This window comes from Suncus etruscus, chromosome 11, assembly GCF_024139225.1.
Source record: "Suncus etruscus isolate mSunEtr1 chromosome 11, mSunEtr1.pri.cur, whole genome shotgun sequence".
In the NCBI taxonomy this organism is placed as follows: Eukaryota; Metazoa; Chordata; class Mammalia; order Eulipotyphla; family Soricidae; genus Suncus; species Suncus etruscus.
The window spans coordinates 45,478,350-45,499,592 of NC_064858.1; the positions used below are offsets into that span (position 1 = coordinate 45,478,350).

Below are 21,243 nucleotides of genomic sequence, written 5' to 3' on the forward strand. Positions count from 1 at the left end.
TAAAATGTTTAAGTTATACTTTTATTCACTATTAATTGTAATGCATTTATGAATTTATTTTTCAAAATAATGACATTAGCAATGACTTTACATAGCCTATATTGAATCAATACGTTCAAATAGGTTTAACCTGTAATAATTATGATTAATACAGCGCTAGAATTTACCTTTTACTTTCTGCCAAATGAACTAACAAATCTGTTACAGAAGATTGGTATTAGTCAGTTCCTTGTGAGAATTTAAAGAGAGGCTTTACTAAATTGTTGACATATATATTCACTTCAAATTTAACACTCAGTGAAATAAGAGTATTTGCAATAATTCAGTTACATCAACAGAAAGCTTCAAAATAGGATTTTAAATATGGCAGGCAATTTTTAATTATAGGCAATTATTGAAATTGCATATTTGAATTTATTAATAATAACACATGTAGGAAAATCTTCCACATTGGAGTTACAATTTCCAGTATCTAGATTTTCTTTTCTTTCTTCTGAGAAATGTCATGTATGAGATTTTACTTCAACATATGAAAAAAATCCCCCTTATGTAAATTACTTGTAGTTTCCAATCTGAATGGCAGAGCGCACATAGACACACCGGAAGGTGGATGGTTGGATCTCCCAGTATTGGACTGGGTTGCTGAAAAGGCTCACACCAGAATAAGAAGCCTTTTTGGTGTTGTAGCCAGGTGGACAGAAGTCATTAGTTCCAATTGCAGAGATATTATTGTTATGAAGGTAGACAACCTAAAAGATAAAATAACAAAGGGTATTTATTTTCCTCTAAAAATGAAGGAAATTTATCTCATATTTTAAGTATTTTTCTTTCAGTTGTGCCCAGGACTCTCTACTTAGAGGTCATTTTTGGTAGGACTCAGGAATCCATAGATGGTGCTGGGAATCAAATCTGGATGGGCAGCAAGTAAGGCATGTGCCCTACCTACTGTACTACTGCTTTTTTCTCAAACAACAAAGTTATAAACAAGAACCAAGAACATTGCTTAATAGGTCATCTAAGAATATTAATTTCATTTCAGAATTCAACTTTGTTTAATGCTACACCACTACGGAAGATCCAATGAAAATGAAATAACATGAAATACAATTTTTATCTTTGTGATTATAAAGTGTTAGACAATGAAAATTTAGTAATATAAATTGTGATATATAAAATTATTATGGAATTTATTAGTTTTATTGATTCACAGAGTATTCAAAATGAAATCAGGAAATTCATTCAAATATTGAGAAGAGAGAATATTAAATGTTGTTTATTATAAAAAGAAAAGTAATCAAATAAAAATAATACTTTATAAAGCTCAAGCTCACAAAGCTTTATTACCACATTACACTGAAACTTAGCTTCTTATTCTTGTATGTGTAGTATGACTTGATGAATTATAAGAACTTAATTAAATCATTTAAGTAAAATTCCATTTGATTTATATGATGTCTATGAAAGCTTTTTTTTTTTTTTTTTTAGTTTTTGGTTTTTGAGTCACACCTGGCAGCACTCAGGGGTTACTCCTGACTCTGTGCTCAGAAATCGCTCCTGGAAGGCTCAGGGGACCATATGGGATGCTGGGATTTGAACCACCGACCTTCTGCATGGAAGGCGAATGCCTTACCTCCATGCTATTTCTCTGGCCCCATATGAAAGATATTTTATTCCATACCTATATATCATAAATTATTCCTTCCATTTTATTTTCTATCTGGTATATGACTTGAAACTATTTTATTATTAATTTTTGGCTTTTTGTATTTGAGTCATATACAGCTGTTTCCAGGTTTATTTCTGGCTCTGTGCTCAGATATTACTCCTGGTGGTACTACTCAGAGACCATAGGTAGTGCCTGGGATCAGACTTGAGACAGTTAGAGCAAGGCAAGTATCCTAACCATTGTACTATCTCTTCTGCCTGACATTATTTATTTCCTTAAAAATTATAGTATGCTTCAAGGGCAGAGAAACGCTATCTCTTAGGCCAAGGGAATTCTCTTTCTAATCTCCCCAATATTTACTGTACCTATGCAAAAAAAAAAAAAAAGCACAAATTAACTTTTTTTTGTTATTGTTGTTGTTGTCATTATTGTTTTTTTATTTTTTTTGTGTGCTTTGTTTTGTTTTTATTTCAAGACCGTGGTTATTGTTTGGTTGTTGTCTTTATTGCTGTGATGCTTTTTGGGTTCTTTTGGTGGATAGTTTTTGGTATAGTTTTTATGTTTTTCTTCCTTTTTCCTTTTTTTCTTAAATTGATATTTATAGCCTCTAGAAGAACTCCTCCCATTTTTTTCTTGTTTAATTTTACCCCCCCTTTTTTTTTCTTTCTTTTTTCTTCCCCTCCAAACAGAACCACACATCTTGTTCTGCCTCACAAATTGAGGGGGAAATAATGAAGGGTACCAAGACCAAACAGGTATATGAACATTGAGTAGATAAAAAATGATCATACTTAAATACCAAATCCAAAGCCAAGAACAACAAAATTAAAACCCAATCTACAACAAGCTAAACACAGAGGGGACCACATATACTAGCAGCACAGGGGTCAAAGGAGGGGGATATGGGATGCATGCTGGGAACATGGGTGGAGGGAGGACAACACTGGTGGTGGGAATACCCTGGTTCAATGTCACCATGTACCTAAAATACTACTGTGAAAGATTTGTAATTTACTTTGGTCAAAATAAAAATTATTTAATTAATAAAAAATTAAAAAATTAAAACCTTCCAAAAAACAAATAAAAAATTTCTTCAAAAATTATTATTTTGGGTAGTAAATTTATAGCCAATTCAAGAAATAATGCTATTTCTTTAAAGTTAATTGTTTTAATATATATTACCAACAAATACATAAATATTATTTATGTGAAGCTTTTAAATCTATCTCCACAAAAATGATTCCTAGGGACTGGAGCAATTTTACAGCAGGTAGTTATTTGCCTTGCATGTGGCCAAACCAAGTTGGATCCCTGGTACATTATTTGATACCTCTTGCCCACTGAGTGTAATTCCTGACTGCAAAGCCAGAAGTAACATCTGAGCATCTTTGAAGGTAATTCAGACAACAAATATAGAATTTCAAGCAGAACTCCTGCCTTTTCTTAATTGAGAAGTTTTATCCCAAAATTGTCCTCACAATATTTTGTGGTATTGCCTTACCTGTATGTACTTATGTTCTGCCAACCCAGCTGGCACTTTGATAAGCTTGTTGTTGTCCAAGTGAAGTTCACGCAAATGGGGAGTGTTGGCCAAAGAACCATTCTCAACAGTAGATATGCTGTTGAAACTTAGTCCCAACCTTCAACAGAAAGCAGATATACAAGCTTATAACAAAAAAATGTGTGTTCTTTCACACTGATAGTTTGAGATCAAACACAATTAAAACACACACTTTTATTTTTTAGTGATTATACCCTTTAAGTAGAATGTTATTTCCAAATCTTGTGAGATATACTGGACCCATTTGTATTTAAATTTGCGGCATAGAGTTACACACGTTAAATCTTCTTTGAGTAAAAAAGATACCACTAGTAAATGCTCAAACTGTTTCCAAATTGAACTCCCTGTAGAATTAAAGGATGATAAAACTGCATAAATATCTTTAACAAAATTAGAAACTTCTGTTTGTTTATTTTGGGGCCACAATGAGTGGCACTTAGGGGTTACTCCTGGTTCTGTACTCAGTAATCACTCCTGGAAGGTCTAGGGGACCATGTGGGATCCCAGGAGTTACAACCATTTTGCCTATGTGAAGGTAAAAGCCATACCTACTGTGCTATCTCTCAGGCCTCTAAAATTCTATTATAAATAATGTTTTAATATTTTAAGTCATATTGCCTAAATACACATTTTAATTGAAGATACAGAAAAAATAACTGAGTAGTATTAAATATGGGTTACCACAACTAATATGATCAAAGGATATGTAAAAATAAGCAATAAATACACTTAAAATAAATTGAAAAAAATAAAAGGAATACTTTTATAAATTAGCTATTTTCCAAATCAAATATCGCATATTGACATATACATTTACCATATTTTCCAGCATATAAGATAACATTTCAACCCATGAAAAACTTCTTAAAAGTCGGGGGTCATCTTATATGTCGGTATACAACATCCTGAAACTTACTCCAGCTTCAGGGACAAGTGATCCGCCCCCCCCCCACCTCCGCATTTCTCTGTTCAGCTTTTATAGGACACAGAGGACAGTGCTCTGTCTCTTTCTAGCTGTCCTATTAACCACTGCACCCCAGCCAGCTGCTCTTGGAGGAGTCCCATTTCCCTGCTCTTAATGTAAATCATTGTTTTATGTTTACATGTTTGATAACAAATAGCCTTATGTTTCTAAGTGACAGTTTTACAGGTAAGTACATGCATGACATAAGCATTTGAATTAAAATTTTCATATTGAAGTCAAATCTTACATTTTTTAAAATTTTATTTACTGTGCGCTACAAGAGAGATAGTCTTATACGGCAAATATAGTACACACCCTATATTTTAACAGGAAAAGTAGGGGGTCATTTTATATACCCAGTCATCTTATATGTTGGAAAATACATATGTATTTGATACATATTTGAAATAAAAGGTATACGATTCTAGTGAATATATAAGATAAAAATATCTCTTGAAAGTCTAACAGTTTTCATTTTGCATTTATTTTAAAGTGTTCATTAGTGATAATCTATATTATTGTAAGAATTCGGCTATTGAAAACAGTCCCAGATTCTAGTTTCAGTCTATTATTTTTTCTACCATTGTTCATTTGCTATCAATAAATGGTTTTTGTCTTAAAGTTATTATTAAATACCTAACAATTGAGAGGTCTGAGGCTTGATATCTCTTCATGGAAACCAGGGTTATAAAATCAGGAGAAGTTGACTTAACGAGCAAATGCTTGTAATGGAGCCTGCTAGGAATGGGCTGGTCAAATACATGGTACATCCAGCACATAAATGTGAAAGGAGGTTATCAAGGGTAAGGGAACTTTCTGTTTGGAAAAGATTTATCAAGCATAAAAGGAGGACAAAGAAGACATTCTTCAAATGCACTACACTTTTCAAATGCAATGAAGACTTTATGCAAATTTTTGTAGGATGTTTTCTTTTCTGTTGTTTTTCTATTTATTTGTTTGTTTTTGTGTTTTGGGCCATACCTGGTGACGTTCGGAGATTACTCCTGGCTATGCACGCAGAAATTGCTCCTGGCTGGGGGGACCAGATGGGACACTGTGGTATCGAGTCATGGTTCATCCTAGGTTAGTGCATGCAAGGCAAATGCCCTACCACTTGCGCCACCACACCAGACCCTGTAGGATGTTTTCTATAATTTCAGCTTTTACCAATCTTTAAGATTTTCTTTGAGATTTAGATTCTGATTTATGTAGTCAAAGCCTTCCAATTCTAATTATATCTTTATGGTTCAAATATTTGAGTTTGGTGATTTTTAGTGAATGATGGCATAACTAGTTTATCTAATAATATTATGAATATTTTTTAAGAAAATTTTGTTTTTCCTATATTTATATAATCAATCAGCACTGTTTTTGAGATCCTAGTACTTTCAATATGATAAACCAGACTTGTGATATTAGGGGACAAATGGAATTATAGTATAATTATTTACAAGAAAGTATGTCATTTAAAAAGAGAGGTAATTATATAATATTTATATAAATATATAAATGTACATAGATATATCAATTTACATTTTCTGATATCCACTCTATATTTTAGAGTAATATAATTTCTCCCTATTGTTTTAATAACTAAATAAAATATTCACTTTGTAATAATATTCTGAGATCAGTGGCTTGAAAAAATATGTTCACAATTTTTATTTTAGCAGAAAATTACTTCTTGTGTTCCAGCATTAGTGAGGAGTAAACAATTTGATTTGATTTTTTTTTTTGTTTGTTTGTTTTTTTTTTGGTTTTTCGGGCCACACCCATTAGATGCTCAGGGGTTACTCCTGGCTACGCGCTCAGAAATTGCCCCTGGCTTGGGGGGACCATATGGGACGCCGGGGGATCGAACCGTGGTCCTTTCCTTGGCTAGTGCTTGCAAGGCAGACACCTTACCTCTTGCGCCACCTCGCCGGCCCCAGGATTTGATGTTTTAATAGATTTTCCTAGAGTCAATTCAAAAATTAAATGTGTTTGATAAATTCAAGATTTGGGAATATATGCTTGGCCAATTAGTCAGTTTTCTTTCAGTTAATGAATGAAATTAAAAAAGTTAGAGTGCTCTTTATTACTACTGATCTTTTAAAATAATTTTATGCTTCTAATTGTTTTTGTTTTATTTGTTTTTATTTGGGGCCACACCTTTTAATGCTCAGGGGTTACTCCTGCCTATGAGCTCAGAAATCACTCCTGAGGGACCATATGGGACGCCGGGGAATCAAACTGTGGTCCATCCTAGGCTAGCGCTTGCAAGGCAGATGCCTTACCTCTAGCACCACCGCTCCAGCCCCTATGCTTCTATTTAATACAAAGCACACAATGTCAAAATCAAAGTGTAGTATCACAAAATTCCCACATCAAATTCAGAATAAAATATAATATAAATTATAAATCTATATATTTATTTTGTTTTGCTTTAGGACTAAACCCAGCAATTCTCAGGACTTTTAATTCTGTGCCCAATGGTCACTCTTGGTGATGCTCAGGATACCAGGTATGGTTTTACGGATCAAACCCAGTTTTGGATTATGCAAAGCAAATGCCTTAACCACATTACTATTTCTTTGGTCTGGCATCATATATTTAAAATTGTGTAGTAGTGTTCATTCCTACTACAGTTACTGGTCAACTACTATTAACCTAATAAGAGCTTTCCATAGAGAGTTTTAAAGCATAGACAATGCAATTTATTTTTTATATTCCACATTGATTTTTGTACAAGAGAAATAATCAAAAGATAGGTAAACATATGTGACAGTACAATGCAATTTATTTTTCATAACCATACACCAGAATACTATTTGTAACTATAGTCATGTGCAAATGTTTAGCTTTCTCCAATCTCTCGGGCATTGAGGAATATCAATAGCAGTGGAGAAAACTGTATTATTCCTCCAACCTATTTTAGGCTTTTTGCAAAAATAAGTGTATAGTTTATATTTATTTGTCATGTTATATATGAAAAAGAAGGAGTGAGCAATTTGATATAATTTATAGTTTCTCTATTTAAATATTAATTTATATAATCATTATTAATAATATTAATATAACAACAATTATTAATCAATATTCATATATTAAACATAAAAATATTTCACAATAAAATATCAAGTTTACAGAAACCAGATCACTTTTCTTTAAATTTAACTAAAATTTAACTAAAATAGCTCACCAGTATCCTCCATTCTTTATTATTTAGAACAAAAGATTTAAAATATGTTAGAGAGCAAAGCTGCATTTTTTTAGCTTATTTTAAAAATATTAAGATTGGGGTTAGAGTTGGGCCATTGCACAGCCTGTAATGCATTTGCCTTGCATGTAGCTGATCTGGGTTTGATTCCCAACATCTCATATAGTCCCTTGAGCATCCCAGGAGTGATTCCAAAGTGCAGAGCCAGGAGTAAACCACGAATATCACTGAGTGTACGCACAGAACTGCCCAAAATAAAAATTTTAAGAAGTTTCTATGATGAGATGACAGTTTGTTTCTTAGTTTAGTTTAAATTTGATTGATGTTCATCAATCAAAACTATGAATATATTTATATTCAAATATGAATATATTTATACAAATATATATTTATAAACTATAAATATATTTTTGCTGCAATATAATTGGGCAATATTTCTATATCTTATAGTTTTCATTGGAATGCATTTTAAAATTGTCAATAGTGTTCTGACTTATTTATAAGTACATTAAATATATTAAATTTTATATTAAAATTTAGGTTTCTAGAAACAACAAAATATGAAGGAAAAATAACTCATATTTTCATTCCTGAGCATATAAGCTCTAACACACCTACTTATTTTACTGGTTAAATATCATGGAGAAATAGTATTACTTAGCCAAATTATTCAATCCCTTCAAGCTTGATCCATCAATTTTTGTGATTTTGTTGCCATCAAGATGTAATTCAGTAAGAGAAGGAGGAAGATCTGGAATAAAGAAATAAAAGATGTTCAATTAGCTATAAAACATAATTGCAGAATATTGTGATTTAACTAAGATATTTGACATTGATTTTCTAAAAAAAAAAAACCCAGGAGTTAAAAAAAACACCCTTTTAAAAAATATTTTAGTTATGATGATTTACGATATCGTTAGTTATAGATTTTTATTTTGTTTTGTTTTGTTTTTGCCTTTTTCCATCGTTGTTTTAGTCCTTTCCCTAACACTTATCCCATTTTCCTGCTATGATAATTTCAGTCCTGAGGATCATTTCTCAGGTTCTGTTGGCTCTGGACATTTGCTATTCTTTATTTTGTTTCTTTAGGTCCCCACATCTGAAACAAATCATTCTGTACTGTCCTCTTCTTCTGGCTAAGGACACTCAGCATGAGTGCAGAACAAACTGCATGTTCTCATAGTTGAGTCATACTTCTACAGCTATCTGTTTTTGAATATTTGGTTTGTTTTCAGATTGTGATTATTATAGTGTTGCAATGAACAAAGAAATACAAATATATTTTTAGAATAGAATTTATAGTAAACAGATGGACTATATATATGAAATAGTATATTCCAGCAATACCCAATATGCACATATGGAACAGAAGCCAGATTCTTTTGTTTTGTTTTGGGCCACACCTAACAACGCTCAGGGTTACTCCTGCTATGCGCTCAGAAATCACTCCTAGCTTGGGGTACCATATGGGACACTGTGGATCGAACCCAAGTCCATCCTGTGCAAGGCAAACACCCTATGGCTGCGCTATTGCAAGGCCCCTGAAGTCAGATTCTTAAGCTTATTAGGTCCTGGCACATTGTTAATGAACTCATATTATAACTGACAACAGATAATCATAAAATAGATGGACATATTAATAATAACAAATAGGTCATATAAAAGTAATGCCCATAATCATGATATATAGATATTTGGCTAATGAGCATTATTAATAACTAATATGTTGTTTCTGGCCTTCATGTTAGGCTTTTTGTTTTAACATAAAATGCCTTTGCAATGTGAAGGTATAGAAAAAGGAGTTTGACTGGACCTTAAATCAAGACTTCTTCTGTACATGAAAAGAATATGATCAAAAGGTTCTTTTGAATATCTAGGAAAATAATTTTAGACCCAAAGTATTCACTACTTCCTTATACAATAGTTTATTTTCTAAATTTTGATTCATGTAACTATAAAAGTTGAACTATTTTATTTCCTTTTGTTATCAAAGATATATTTTATACTTTAGTTAAATTGCATCAATAATGGGAAGTACTATGTAGAAATTAGGATTCCCCAGAATTTTTATCATTTTCAGATAATATGGTCCAGTCAATGAAATGAGGAATGGAAACACTACTGAGGTATAATTATTTGCAGGAGAGAAGACAAAATGGCAATTGAGTGACATGATCAAACACATGAGCACCAATGTCTTCCCAGTACAGTTCAATGTCTGAGCCAATCTATATCCCAGAGCCAATACATGACTACACTTAGCACCATCTCTCTGAGACTTACATTTCTCACTTATCAAACAGGGATGTTAATATTACTTTAGAAGAATACTTTCGAATCAGATTAAAAATGTCACAAAAATCATTTGGCACATAACCTGGTAATGTTTAACATATTAGTCCTCCAATTTTAATATGAAGTGTTTGGTAACTAAAACTAAGTTAGAGATTATAAAATAGCACCGAGGATGGGGATAAAATATGTGTAAGAAAACATATTGCTAAGTGATGAAATGTTTTCCAGAGGAATATTTTATATTATAAATTAAGAAAGAAGCACAAAGACTATGCCTAAGGCAAGTCAAATAATGCAAAAATCTGAACCTTATACACTTTTACTATAGTTCATCTATTTTACCTATATATTTATATAAAATATATAATATATTAATATATAATATATAAATAAATATAATAATATAAATATATTTTATATATAATGCCATAACAATATATATTGTTACGGCTTTAAAAGAACTATAGTACATATAAAATGTAATGCAATAAAATGTAGTATTAATATATATAATATTTTAAAATGTATACCTAAAAGGATTCTATAAATACATGTAGTGCATATATAAATAAATGACTTATCTAGAACATGGTTATATATTTTATCTCCTATCTACTTACACCAGTAATGTCTATGAGAATCAAATTACTTTAGTTGCAAAAATACTAGCAATAATTCATGATGCTAAGAAGAAATTTTATAGAATGTATGCTCTCAAGAATTAAAGTATCTGATTGAATTAATTGTTTTTAGGCTAATAAGGGTAGTGTAAAAGTAACTAAAGTTCAAATTCATCACATGAGAAAGATAATGAAGTTGAGGAAGGGGATGTTTTGAAAAGAACTTTCTAAGTTCTAAAAATATAAAATAGAAATTATGAGAATATTTAACCTATTTTTAATGGTTTTATTTTTTAATCAAATAAATAAAAAATAAGTAAACTACAGTTTACTATGTTCTCCTTATATATGATAATGGCTTCTTGATTTTCTGTTCATGAACTCAGGTATTCATCCTATTTACTGACTAATATTTTGGTCTTGACTTAAGCAAAATACATTTTCAAAGCATTTGTTTTTTGAAAAGGAGAGGTTGATCCAAATTGTATGTGACAGGGTTCACTCCTGGCAGTAGGAGAATAAACTCAGTTGTAGCATGACCAATGCCTTAACTACTGTATTGCCTCCCTGACCCCCAAAAAACTGTTAATCTGTTAATAAATAGAAAATAATAGTAATTCACTACTTAACAACATGCAGGAATTTTAATGTTTTTTTTAAAAAAACAAAACAACCCTATGAGTTGAGTTAAACTATTATTTGTATTCTCCCCCCTTGAAGGACAAATAGTTTCAATGTCCTAAAGTCTAACAGTGACAACATATATTGAAGCAAATTAACTCAAAAATTCATAGTATTTACTCTATACAATGATCACCACTGGTAGTTGTTTTGTGCATGAAGCCCTACCACTAATGAAATTGTATACATGGTTTCTAAAATAAAATAAAATAAACTTTTTAATGGGATACGGTCACTTAAGTTACTCTTATGCAGATATAAAAATCACTATGACCTAAAAAGGAAAGAAATTTATTATTCTGGAGAGGTAAAATTCTGTTAAGTGTTAAAACTACTTACCTGTATAATTTTTAATAAAGCACAACCAGAGTACTATATATTTTAAATAATAATGCATTTCTAAAATACGTGCAATCTTAATTCTAAAATATAAATCTATTGTGCAATAATAAGTTATGTGTTAAAAGGGACATTTTTAGGCTAACAAGACTATTTCTACTGAGCTGATGACACACAGCTTGGTGTGACAATAGAAACATTTTAAAGTATAGATAACTGATGAGAAAAATAATTGGTAACATGGTTTATCACTTGCATTTCCAAACAAAAAGCTAAATGTCAAACCCTTTGCATTTTGATTTTCAAATTACTTAGAGAATTTTCTTTCACCTTGAGGAATGCTGGTGATATTGGTGTCAGCGATTCGGATGTAAGAGAGCTTCTTCATTCCCTGGAATGCCCCATTTTCAATCCCAGTGCTTTTCAGAGGGTTGGTACCCAGTTCTGCAAATACAATAAATGCAATGTTTTGAAAGGATAAATTTAAAATATAGGGTGGTATCTATCTTTCCCACCTAAAACCTCAATAAAAATTTGGGTCAGTCACAACCTTTTTGAGAAATTAAAGGACATAATCCTCAAAATGATAGTGAAATAATGTGAAGTTTTCCTTTGGTTATTCATTTTACAATTGTAGGGATAAAATACATAGTTTCACACATGTAAGACAAATGTTCTACCACTGAGAAATATCTGATTTCCATTTTAACCACACCCAAAATACTCTAAAACTAAAGCAATACTTACAAAAGCATAAACAATAAAAATATTTAAACTAAATTGATAGTTTTATAAAGCTAACAAAAGCAAATGTTAAGTCAGAATCTACTATGGGTTACTACTTTTCTAAATAAGATACAACAAAATGTTATTCAGTGATATTATCAACATTTAAAATAAAACAATAAAACTGAAAAAAAATTTACCACCTATATCAAAATATTTGAATACTCTTAAATCAATAGCTTATATATCTATGTATATGTATATATATTTGGTATAAAATATAACCACACAATGAAAAATATAGAAACAGCCTCAAATATAACCCACCTAAAAAGTACTTAATTACTCTATCTCTTGAGCATGCAATAAGGTAAATGTAGTTCTAGAACTTTCTTCACCATCTCATTTCAAGACAGAGACTAAAACTCTAATCAAAGATAGTCTCAAGATCCTGTTTATTCTCACTGTGATTATCTTCTTTATGCTTAAGACATGCAAATTGTTGCTAATTCATCTTCCTGCAACTCTTGCTTACATCCAATCTCTTAAAGGGAAGGTTTATTCCAGGATTTAAAATTACAAGAATATCTTTACCTATGACAATCATTTGATTTAGTCCATTGAACACAGCTTTTCGCAATTTGGTGATCTCATTCTCGTGGACACGAAGTTCCTGCAGAGTTTTGGGCATTTTTTCTGGCAAATCCTTAAGCTGATTCTTGGATAGATAAAGTCGTTCCAGTTTCACCAAAGGTGCAAAAGCTCCAGGACTGATTTTGCTGATTTTATTGTTGATAAGAATCAGTGCCTAATGTAATGACAAAAATAAATGAATAAGTAAATAAAATAAAAGAAAGCCTCCTAATTCAAATACTTTCAAACTAATACAAAGTAAGTATTCAGTCAATCCATTTGATTCATGAAATATGATATTGTGTAAGACAAATAAATGTATATAAAATGTATAAGAACCTAGACATTAATATTCAGATGCATTAAGATAATGATTATAGATAATTGGGGACATATTGTTTCTGGGATTTATAATAGAAAAATTATTTCTAATTCACTGTTATCATATCTGCTTACTTTATAATCAAGATATATCTATACTAATATTCACTGAATTATTAGATATAGCTATAAAGAAAAGTATTTTGTATATGTCAGATCTACAGAAGATATTGTTTTTTATTTTATATTGTCTTATCAATTAATTTTATGGAATTTAGAATAAATTTATCTAGCTATAAGAAATATAAATTTTCAATGATCATATAGTTTTTTGAAACAGGAACATATAAAAGGAAAATATGAATGAAGTTAAAAGTCAGAGTTTTAATCTCAGGAATTCAAGAAAGCTTTCAGAAGTTAATAACTGTTAAAATTTTTTTCAAACTTCATACAATTCACATTAATTTATTAATTATTAATCTTTTACAAGTATAATATACTTAACAAAATCTTAACTAAATAATAAATAATCCTAAAAAATACATTGGTTGAGTTAAACAAAATCCTAAGAAATTTCAATGGACATTAAAGAAAATTAAAACCTTTAAGAGGCTTGAATTCATAGTAGATATTAACAAAAATATCCAGCAGGTAGTATAGCTAGTGGTCTAGGATGAAATTCTAAAGGATTGATGTAATAAAATATACAAAATACTTATTATATCTTACATATTGACTTTACTCAATATTATGTACACTTTTATTCAAAGTCACTTTAGCATGTTTTATACCATATAGCTAATATTTGAGGAGCTTCATAGTGGCAAACTATGAAGTTATAAATTATAGTTCAAACAATTGTTACAAAAAGACTGATTACAGAATGCTCCTAAGTTTAGATATTAAACTTGGACTCTTATTTGCTGTATGACTCTGAACAAATAATTTACTATTTCTGCCTGATTTTCCTTACATGCACAGAGATTATTGAGAATGTCTAGATAATAAAAAGTGTGATGAAGACTAATTACATACATAGTGGTAATCATAATGCCTAGTACATATTTTGCTGAGCGACTATTTCCTCGTATTAAATATTTTATAATTTTTGTTTAATCAAAATGATAATTATTGCTAGACTCATTAACCTTTAATTTAAAGAAAATATATTTTGCATACAGCAGTATCATGGTTCATTTTTTATTATTTTATACATTTTTTTGTTTTTTGTTTCTCAATCTACATCAGAGGAAAATGTCTCATACAACATGTAGTACTCACAGAATGGTAATTGATACAAATTACTAAAAACAAAAAAATATGCTAAATCCCTTCTATTTAATCAATGCTGAATTTTTATTTCTTCTCTTTCTTTTCATTAAATGTAGCTTTCCTGTCTGAAATTATGATGTTTTTCTACATAATAACAAGTTTAGAAATGATTACAAATGAAAGAGTCAGGGAAAATAGTTTAACATTCTTTTGGACGGTTAGAAGGTCTAATACACTCTGTTTTTTTTCCCACTATATAATTTGAAGTAGGAAGAAGGAGACTGCCAAAATTATGGCTGCTTAAAAACATCCCTAATAGGAGTCTTGTAGTTGAAAGAACATACTATTACAAATGCCTAATTCAGTGAGGACTTCCCAGAAACTAGACTTCTCTTATTTAAGGTCATAGCATTTAAATAATTTATTCAGTTTACACTTAAATAAATGCACATAAATTGTAATTAAAATAATATCATTTTGGGACCAGAGAGATAGCACAGTGTAGGGCATTTGTTTTGCAAGCAACCCGTCCAAGGGTGGGCAGTGGTTCGAATCCCGGCATCCCATATGGTCCCCTCTGCCTGCCAGGAGTGATTTCTGAGCAGAGCCAGGAGTAACTCCTGAGTGCTGCTGGGTGTGACCCAAAAACAAAAGTCGTTTCATTTGGGAAAATTGTAAATTTTTAGTAAATACATAAAATAAAATGAATGGGGCTGAAAAGATTGTACAGTGCGTTAGGCATTTGTCTTGCATGGCTGACCCAGGTTCAATCCTCAGCATCCCATTTGGTTCTGGTTACAGATCAAAGAGTAATCCTTGAGCCAGATATGGCCCAAATGCAAAAAAAATAAACACATAACATGAAGCTCTATGTCTTAATTAATTAAAACTAACAATATAATCACTTTTTATTACTTATGTTATTTTAACTGCACTTTAAAAAATCAGAGACATCTTTTTGATTGACTCTTAGTTGGTTTATTCCATTGTTTTGCTCCTAGTAAAACCACAGTATGAAAGCAAAGGGGATGCTAGGTCTAGTTTACAAACAATGAGGATTGTTTACAAACCATCACTGATTCAATGATTGAAATCTTTAGTTCAATTCGCTACCATTTAAAAACTCTAACTTTATTCTAGAAGTTTACATTTATTATTTTCCATCTGTGTATCTTTCATTGATTTTTGATATTATAAAAGATCTAGAGTTTAGCTTCATTTCTCAATATAAATGCAACTGTCACATCCTCCATCTATTTCTGTTGCCATTCGTCGATTAGAAATATCCTTTCTTTTTTTTTTTTTGGTCTTTGGGCCACACCCGGCAGTGCTCAAGGGTTACTCCTGGCTGTCTGCTCAGAAATAGCTCCTGGCAGGCACAGAGGACCAGATGGGACACCGGGATTCGAACCAACGACCCTTGGTCCTGGATTGGCTGCTTGCAAGGCAAACGCCGCTGTGCTATCTCTCCGGGCCCCAGAAATATCCTTTCTACCTTTCCTTTGTTCTCACGAAGAAAGCCTGCTTTTCTATTCAAAATCCTACAAATATTAAAATATTTTTAATCTTATATCCTCTCAGAATACAAACTCTTAGCATTGTCTGGTGTTTCTCTAACTTGGTTCTCTTTACATATACTTCATAAACTGTTATTAAGATGTTGTATTCTTCTATAAATGAACTGTCATTTTATTATGTGCTATTGTATTTATTAAACTACTTTATGGAGACTATTGAAAATATTAAGAAAACTTCATTACTCCTTGCTATTTTTTTTTTTTTTGGTGTTTGGTTTTTGGTTTTGGGATCACACCAACAGTACTCAGGGTTTACTCCTGGCTATACGCTCAGAAATTGCCCCTGGCAGGCACAGGGGACCATATGGGATGCCGGCATTCAAACCACTGGCCAGTTGCATGAAAGGCAAATGCCTTACCTCCTGGCTCTCTCTCCGGCCCCAGCTATATTTTCTTTTAATGAAAAGATTTATACTGGTTTTGCTCATAATTTTTGTCGACAGATGACAGATACAGTGTGTGTTCATATATAAACTACGTAGTATAGTATGACCTGTTTATCCTACTTCACATTTTATTTTATGTGTACCATTATTTCTCATTCTAATATACAACATACAGATAATTTAATTTATATTTATGCTGGCATTACAATTGTGTTATATTTATTGATTATTCTTACTATATATCTCTCATATTGTCTATTCTTACTATATATCCCCTCAGTTATTTACAATAATTGTTAGAAGACATGAACTTAATGTTTTTATGTTAATTCTCCTAATCCTCAAAATGTATTTCTATACTAGTTACAATAAGAAATTAAATTTAACTATATATTACTGACTAATTATATTTTCTAAAAATTCTCTTTGAATTATATTTTAATGTTGAATAAGATCTGCTTTACTAAAATTCCCAGTTGAATAAAAGTAAAAGTATGTCATTTTGTAGTCCAACTAAATTAATCCTATTATTTCCTAGCATTGCTCTTAATATTTTTCATCCATGACTTATTTTTTTTACTTTTTTTTACAATCCTCACTCATGACTTTTTTTTAATAAAACCCAAACAACTATATTTCTATCAAATGTGCCTATAAAATTTTATTACCAAATTCTTTATCCCCTTGATGACAATGACTTGGATGTTTGAAGGTCAATGCAATTTCTAAGTAATTTTAAATTTTAGTAATTCTAGTATCCTAGCAGAGTATATTACACAGTATATAGTTAGTATTGCTGTTTGGTGTTGAAATATGGTTTATTTTCCCTAAATGTGAACTTGTATTTTGAATGGAGGCCAAATAGATCTCTGGAAATTCTAACAAACTCTGGAATATCTCACAAACAAAATAGGGTTTTTTAATGTTCTAGTCCATGGGAGGAAAATGCAATTTATGAAAGTAGTCTTGGCAAAGTTGTCTTGCCAACCCTGAGTTAGCTGGCTATTCTCTATTTATACTGCATTCCCAACTATTGCTATATTATTATTCTTTGTCCTCCTTGACCTTCAATCTACCTTGGACAACTGACTTCTGCATTAGTCAGATGTCCTTATCGTCTAGTCTCCAAATCAGTTCAGCTGTTAATTACAATGACAAGAATTTAGAAGTAGTACTGATGTAAAATACTGATGTAAAATATTTTTGAGGGTTTACTAAAAATCACAGTAAAGCACACTTGGATACTAGGCAGTGTATGTTATCCTAAATTCAAAACAGGAAAGGGACTTATATTCACTAATAAAAATACTATCATAAAATAAGGTGGCATTCCCATTATCTTTAGTAATACTTTCTGAGTGTTTACAGAGTAATTTGCACAATTTAGGACATAAATTTTAATTGATAAAATAAAATGAAATAATGCTAACAGCAACCCTTTGTGTGTACTGTTTCTCTCTATTAGAATAAATCTAATTAGAAGAAAATATTCTTATTCATTACTTATAAGAGAGAATAAAGATATAAAGTATATTTTATGATTCAACCTCAAAAGATCCATGAGATATTTGTAAGTCAATTGGATAAATATTAAGAGCTGAAGAAATCAGATGCTTGATTCCTGTACCCACACGTCAGAAAGAACTGATAAACAGGCAGGTACACAGTCTCTCCTATGTTTCATTTTAAATATACTCTGAGTGAGAGCTTGTGAAAATTCAAAAAGAAAATCTTACATGAAGGTTCTTCAGGTTCTTAAAGTCCCCATCTTTGATTTCAGTTATCTTGTTGTTTTGCAGATCTAGCAGCATAGTGTCAGGGGGTAGGTCTTTTGGCACTTCCTTCAAATCTACCATGAAAAATACAGTAATAGGAAGTCAGTAAGGGGAAGAAAGTGCATAGATATCACCAGGGGTAAGTTTACAAAGTAGTTAATATTTTGATGACAGTTTGAGCATGACATAGTTTACCATAATAATTTCTTCCTCTAGGAATCCTATCAATGATAGTATAAAATATCTACTTTAGGGGCCGAAGAGATAGCGTGGAGGTAGGGCGTTTGCCTTGCATGCAGAAGGACGGTGATTCGAACCCTGGCATCCCATATGGTCCCCCGAACTGGCCAGGAGCAATTTTTGAGCATAGAGCCAGGAGTAACCCCTGAGCACTGCCAGGTGTGACCCCCCCCACAAAAATCTACTTTATTTTTCCCAGAAAGTCATATTTTTATAATCAGCAGAATGCATTTTCTATCATATAAATAATTTTCCACATGAGACAATTTTTACTATGTTATAGTGATTCAGCTTCTTTGTTTTTGTATATCTCATCACTGTTTTATATTAGAAAGCAATCCCTTTTGTTAGTTAATAAGCATAAATGATTATGAAATAACTGCCTTTCAATATATACATGGTTGATATAAAAGTGTTAAATAATAAGGTAAAAATTCCTTTGGTAAATTACACACTAAAAGATCATATTTGACCTTAAAATTATATCAGCATGTGCCCAAATTATTGTCAAAAATTTGAAAATTTATTTCTATTTATTTTGTGTTGTTTTTTAGGCCACACCCAGTTACGCTCAGGAGTTACTCCTGACTATGTACTCTGATATTGCTCCTGGTGTGAGGAATCCGGGAATCAAAACATGGTCCGTTCTAGGTTAACACATGCAAGGCAAGCGCCCTACCACTTGTGCCACCGTTCTGGCCCTTGAAAATTTATATGAACTCTTTAAATATGTTCAAACTCATTCAATGAAATATGAAAGCAATATGTATTTTACAACCAGTGGACAAGTGATTAACTAGATTAATATTTAAATAAATATAAATAGAATATAATTAGAATAAATTCATTCATTGTAACTTTTCTAAATTTTATTATTTGAAACTTCACTTTTATTGGTAGGATCTGGGGGAGTTTCAGCTACTGCTCAGAGTTTAACTCCTGACTGAGCACAGAGATTATTTCTGGTAGAACTTGAAGGAACATATATAGAACAAGGGAGAGGAGTGTGGCAGGATCCAAATAAAATTGGCTGCATGCAAATTAAATGCTTTACCTGTAGTACTATCTCCAATAAGCCATGGTTTTAGCCTTTAAATGCGGGTCTAATTAATTGAAATATTGCTTTTGTTTATAAATATAAATAAACCAAATGACTAAATAGTCTATGAAATTTAGAATGCCATACCATTATATGAATAAGATGGACTGGGTTTTCAAGTTTGATGTTTTGAACAACTAAACATCATGAGCATTAATAATAAAAAATGTTAAAATGTTAGTCTTCAGTGTTGTTTGTTATTGTTGTTGTTGTTGTTGGGCCACATCCACTACTCAGAACTTATTCCTGGCTTTGCAATCATGGATCACTGTGGGCTTGGTGACCACATCTGGAGCAGGGATTAAATCCAGGTTGTTGTGTGCAAGACAAGAGCTCTATCCACTGTACTATTTCTCCTCTCACTACCTTCAACTTTTAGTCTTTCATTTTTTGTTCCATATTGATGCAACATGCTAAGAAAAATTTTGATACAAATTCAGTCAAAATTATACAATTATTTCAATACCAAAAAATTCTCAATCAAAAATATTTTAGTCTCATAAATGCTGAAGATCTTTCATACAGTTTGTCAATAAAGATTTATTCAGTACTTTTTCTGGTGGGGAAGAGTGATAGCACAACATTGTTTAGCACGGGGTAAACCAGGGTTTGATCTTCGGCATTCAATATACCTCCAGCCTACCAAGAATAATTTCTGAGTGCAGAGTGATGAGTAACCTCTGAGCACTGCTGGGTGTGGTTCCAAAATAAAACAAAGCAAACTAAAACAAAGACACTTTTCCTGTACCACTAATTTATTAGGACCTGGAAAGATAGCAGGATGTAGATGGGAACTGCATATGTGTCTTATGGAAAATATAATTATCTTTCAAAATTTTAATTAAAAATAAAATTATGAGCTATGTATAACAGGTATATTGTATATACTTTTTAATTTTTAGCTTATGTAAGGATACACATACAAATAGAATTTATTAGTCAAATTCCCAACTTAATGTCTTAAGTAAAAATCATAGAAAATGAATATGAAATTACCTGTTTATGAATACTTAAGTATTTTTGTTAATATAATCACTTTTTATTAATTAAAAAGTACTCTAGTTTTCAACTCAGTGGTATTTATAAAGAATTTTATTAAAAATAGTGGTGATTCTAAACACACAATATAACATTCGCTGTAAGACTATTTCACAGATAACAAGACTAATTTTGTTTTGTTTTTGGGTCAGACTCTGTGTGCTCAGTATCCACCAAACGTCCTACTGCTGTGCTATTGCTCCAGCTCCAAGACTGATTTTTTTTAAATGACCAGAACAGTGAGGAGAAAATATTTAGCTACACTTCATAGTTGTGTACACTGATGTTTTCAAAAATGTCAATTTATACTTTCATGCAATTGGAAATGAAAAACATCTACCAAATCTTTTTTCTTTTTCTTTTTCTTTTTTTTTAGGTTTTTGGGTCACACATGGCAGTGCTCAGGGGTCACTCCTGACTCCATGCTCAGAAATCGCTCCTGGCAGGCTCGGGGGACCATATGGGATGCCGGGATTCGAACCATTGACCTTCTGCACCAAGGCAAATGCCTTACCTCCATGCTATCTCTCCTGCCCCCATCTGCCAAATCTTGACAGTGTTCTCCAATCAAGAAAATTCACATTTTCTCTAATATATGATGTATGCATGTGTGTGTGCCTATAAATTACTGCCTATCATGCATTATTATTTTGTGGGTTTCTCTATCAAAATCTTAAATTACTCTGATGCAAATTTTTATATATTGTTGAATATAATCTCAGCAGTTATCTCAATACCTGTCCAATTATAAAGTGCACATTCATTTCAGGGAAATTTATTAATTTAAATAAAATTAATTTTAGAAATCCAATAAAAAATAGATCAACCTGAATGTCAGAAATTTTGAATTT

At 31.4% G+C, this 21,243-nt stretch overlaps 1 protein-coding gene across 2 annotated transcripts in view; it reads right to left on the minus strand.

Moving 5' to 3' along the window:
- Positions 1–477: 477 nt before the first annotated feature.
- DCN (decorin) overlaps positions 478–21,243 on the minus strand; it is a 42,428-nt gene continuing 21,662 nt past the window's right edge. For both annotated transcript variants that reach the window (XM_049783729.1, XM_049783730.1), the window contains exons 3-8: positions 17,977–18,089; positions 12,646–12,859; positions 11,656–11,769; positions 8,048–8,141; positions 3,168–3,306; positions 478–749 (exon numbers count right to left, since the gene is read on the minus strand). In XM_049783729.1, coding sequence (XP_049639686.1) covers positions 555–749; positions 3,168–3,306; positions 8,048–8,141; positions 11,656–11,769; positions 12,646–12,859; positions 17,977–18,089 — 869 coding nt within the window. In that variant the 3' untranslated portion in view covers positions 478–554. The remainder of the gene's footprint in view (positions 750–3,167; positions 3,307–8,047; positions 8,142–11,655; positions 11,770–12,645; positions 12,860–17,976; positions 18,090–21,243) is intronic.